Source organism: Solanum lycopersicum, chromosome 3 (assembly GCF_036512215.1).
Source record: "Solanum lycopersicum chromosome 3, SLM_r2.1".
Classification (NCBI taxonomy): domain Eukaryota; kingdom Viridiplantae; phylum Streptophyta; class Magnoliopsida; order Solanales; family Solanaceae; genus Solanum; species Solanum lycopersicum.
Genome location: NC_090802.1, coordinates 3,919,036 through 3,922,101, shown reverse-complemented (window position 1 = coordinate 3,922,101; position 3,066 = coordinate 3,919,036). Strand labels below are relative to the sequence as shown.

At 31.5% G+C, this 3,066-nt stretch overlaps 1 protein-coding gene across 1 annotated transcript; it reads right to left on the bottom strand.

Moving 5' to 3' along the window:
• Positions 1 to 499: 499 nt before the first annotated feature.
• Positions 500 to 2,050, bottom strand: LOC101252465 (uncharacterized). Its single transcript, XM_004234351.5, has 3 exons — positions 1,794 to 2,050; positions 1,391 to 1,717; positions 500 to 858 (listed from the first exon to the last, which is right to left on the bottom strand). Exons 1-3 carry the CDS (start codon positions 1,858 to 1,860, stop codon positions 707 to 709), a joined length of 546 nt encoding a protein of 181 aa, XP_004234399.1. The 5' UTR covers positions 1,861 to 2,050; the 3' UTR covers positions 500 to 706.
• Positions 2,051 to 3,066: the final 1,016 nt, after the last annotated feature.

Genomic DNA, 3,066 nt, shown 5'->3' with positions numbered 1-3,066 from the left:
ATAAATGCCAAAAATAATATAATTGTTATAAAGAGAAAAGGCAAAAAATATAGATATTTTTCTTATTATTAAGTGTGTCTTGTAATGGTGAATAATACTCATCTTTATTTATAGGGGAAAAAATCAATTTAAAAATCACCATGTTTAATGCTAAATTTGTATATACGTTGTTATTATAAAGAAGTTCATATCATCTTGAAAATATACATTCATTATTAAAATGATTATAAAACGGAGAATCAAATTCAATTCAGTAGCCAATCAACTGAGCAACAAAGATTTCCCAATTCAGAGGTGTAATTCTTGAGCAAACATTTTTATTAAAGATGATGTTTAGTTTTAAAAAGGACTCATTCTGAATTTCGATATAACTTCACAACACAGTCATTCTTTTGTAGCTCGTTGCTACTATAAGTTCGTTCTGTACTTACTCACTTGATTCGCTCTCGTTCGGTAGCAGTTCTAAATCATCAAGATATAAGTTTTGCACAAATGGAAAGAAAAACAAAACAAGTAAAGTACTCCCATTGCTAATAAACATTATCAATACTCCATTACAATAATAGATGCATTTCTCCACCTGCCTTATGAAATACTAACAAACCACAGAACGATACAACTATATGCTATCAACTGGGCCAAACCCAGAGTACTTATTTTATTTTACCACTTGTAACTAAGCTAAGTGTAATAAGCTTTATTGAATTTAGAATGGAGGCATTGCCGGAGCAACCATGAAATTAAGAGGCTTGACTTCTGATTCCGGTGCTGGTGCAACAAATCCCGAGCTTCTAATCTCAGCCATTTCACGACGTCCTTTTCCCTTTTGCTCTGCACATAACTTGGGTAGATATACACCTATTCCCAATCAAAGACATGCACATTATGTTAGAATTGAAAATAAGCAGGTGTAAACGCGGAAGATAGCAAACCTCAAAAGACCACGAGTACGAATACAACGAGAAAATATACCAAAAGACACAAAGATTTAACGTGGTTCGGTCAATCGACCTGCGTCCACAAAGGAGATGAGCAATCCATTATAAATACGAGAGTACAAAATACAGAGGGAAACAACTTCAACCAATTCACTCGGAATACATGGGAGGGTTCACACAAGTGATAACGTATCAAGGTTGTGACCCATAAATTCTCCCCCTAACAAAAACTATCAAAGTCTTTAAGACTACATTGTGAATGCTGATTAAGTCAGAAAGAATATGTCTCTATTCATAGAGTTCTAAACATTTTCCTACTAGAAAAAAGATTAGTCAATCCAAAACTTTTTTCTAAAAGGAAAATCTATTTATGGTAGAAATTTAGGTCAAATAAAACCTAACAAATTATTCATGAATCATCACATAATTAAATCATTTGACTTAGTAAATACCTTCCCCAGCAGCAAGATTGAAGTAGAGATCAATAATGTTAGGACATTTGTTGTAGCAAGCAGAGGAACAGAGTTTGCTAGTAAAACGAGACTCAAGCAGAGCATCAGAAGAAATGCCAAGGGCGTTTCTATCTACGCCACACGCCTCAATGCATTCATCAGTTTCAATCCAATCCTTGAGTTTATCAGACTCAATTTCTGATGTTCGGCATATATATACTTCTTCACCACTCCTACGAACATGTTTCTCTAAAACACAACGCTTACCCGTGCTTGATATTGCAAATGCACAAGAGTCTTCATTCAAATTCTCGCACGCAATATCCCCTGCATAGGGTTATGCGTGTTATAACAAATTAAATTACACCGATAAAATTTTATTTAAGAAAAAAAAACGACTTACCTAAAGTGACTTGTACGAAGAAAGCAAGTGCAAAAGCAACAATGGCTAAAGTGTTCAAGCTAGCCATTATGATAACTTGTTAACTATATAATCAAACTCTATTGCCTTGCAAGTTTATTTTTTTTAGAACTAGGCCAAATAACTATTTATAGAGGCAGATTTTTCATGTAATTTGAAAACTAGTACTACAATTGAATTGAGGATGTCATCATTTTATTAAGGGATAATGTCCAACTACCCCTCAATCTATGTCCGATACTAAGATCCTATTATCACTGAACGTATTTTATTAATATTTTTTTACCATTTTTCTACCTACGTAGCATTATCTTGTGGGTCCAACGATGATTGTCTTTTTTTTTTCAAACTAGTGCCACGTAGGCTAAAAAATAGTAGAAAAGTACTTATCAAAATAAGTTTAGGAGATAATAAAACCTTAATATAATATAAATATATATCTGAAATTTCGAATATAAATTAAACGGTACTCGTACATTATCCCTTTTATTAATTAGATAAGAAAGTAGTTCGTGGTCAAAAGACTCCGCCATCAGTGGCCGTCTTGGTTATAAAAATTCCACACTTTTTAGGCTTATTTGATGTTGAAAACTGAATTTTCTCGCACTCATACTTGTCCACTTTTCGGTTTCTAAAGAAAAAATAGTATGTTTGTCATAGGGATTGAACTTTCAACTGATACATTTCTGACACGTATTACTAGTACTTACTCAATTGGTCCCTATTTTTTTTTACCCCGAAATAATTCGAAGCCACTTCAATTTCTATCGCAGTCTTTATTACAAATCATACATGGGATGAGATGTAAATCGTATTAGACAAGCCCCCTGAGATAGATTTTACTCAAAAATGCATTGTAGGAAATCGATTTCGAGTATCAATAATCCGACACACTTGTTAATTCTTTTTAGTTAGTTGTGTATTTTATTAAATTAATTTTATTAATGACGTTTTCAATATTTCAAAAATTTTTATTTTTACTTATTCTTACGGTAGATATTTTATGCTACTATCCTTTGACATATTAAAAAAAGATATTTCCTCCGTTTCTAATTAAATGTTTATTTTTTTTAGATGTTTACTTGTAAATTTTGATAAGTCAAGAAAGAACAACTTTTTTTTACTTATTATACCCTTAATTACTTTGAAAACTTCAAAAAAACTTCTTGAAATCTTAAGTTTTTAATGCATTTACTTCATAATTAATAGGGATAAAATATTAATTTATTGTGTCAATAATTATTTTTTTAATAAG

What these genes read in the sequence shown, in the direction of transcription:
- LOC101252465 (XM_004234351.5), bottom strand. Translation starts at nt 1,860, where the DNA reads ATGGCTAGCTTGAACACTTTAGCCATTGTTGCTTTTGCACTTGCTTTC. An exon ending in CTTCGTACAAGTCACTTTAG is followed by an intron (nt 1,718 to 1,793) that starts GTAAGTCGTTTT and finishes AACCCTATGCAG; the next exon opens with GGGATATTGCGTGCGAGAAT. An exon ending in CAATCTTGCTGCTGGGGAAG is followed by an intron (nt 859 to 1,390) that starts GTATTTACTAAG and finishes GATTGGGAATAG; the next exon opens with GTGTATATCTACCCAAGTTA.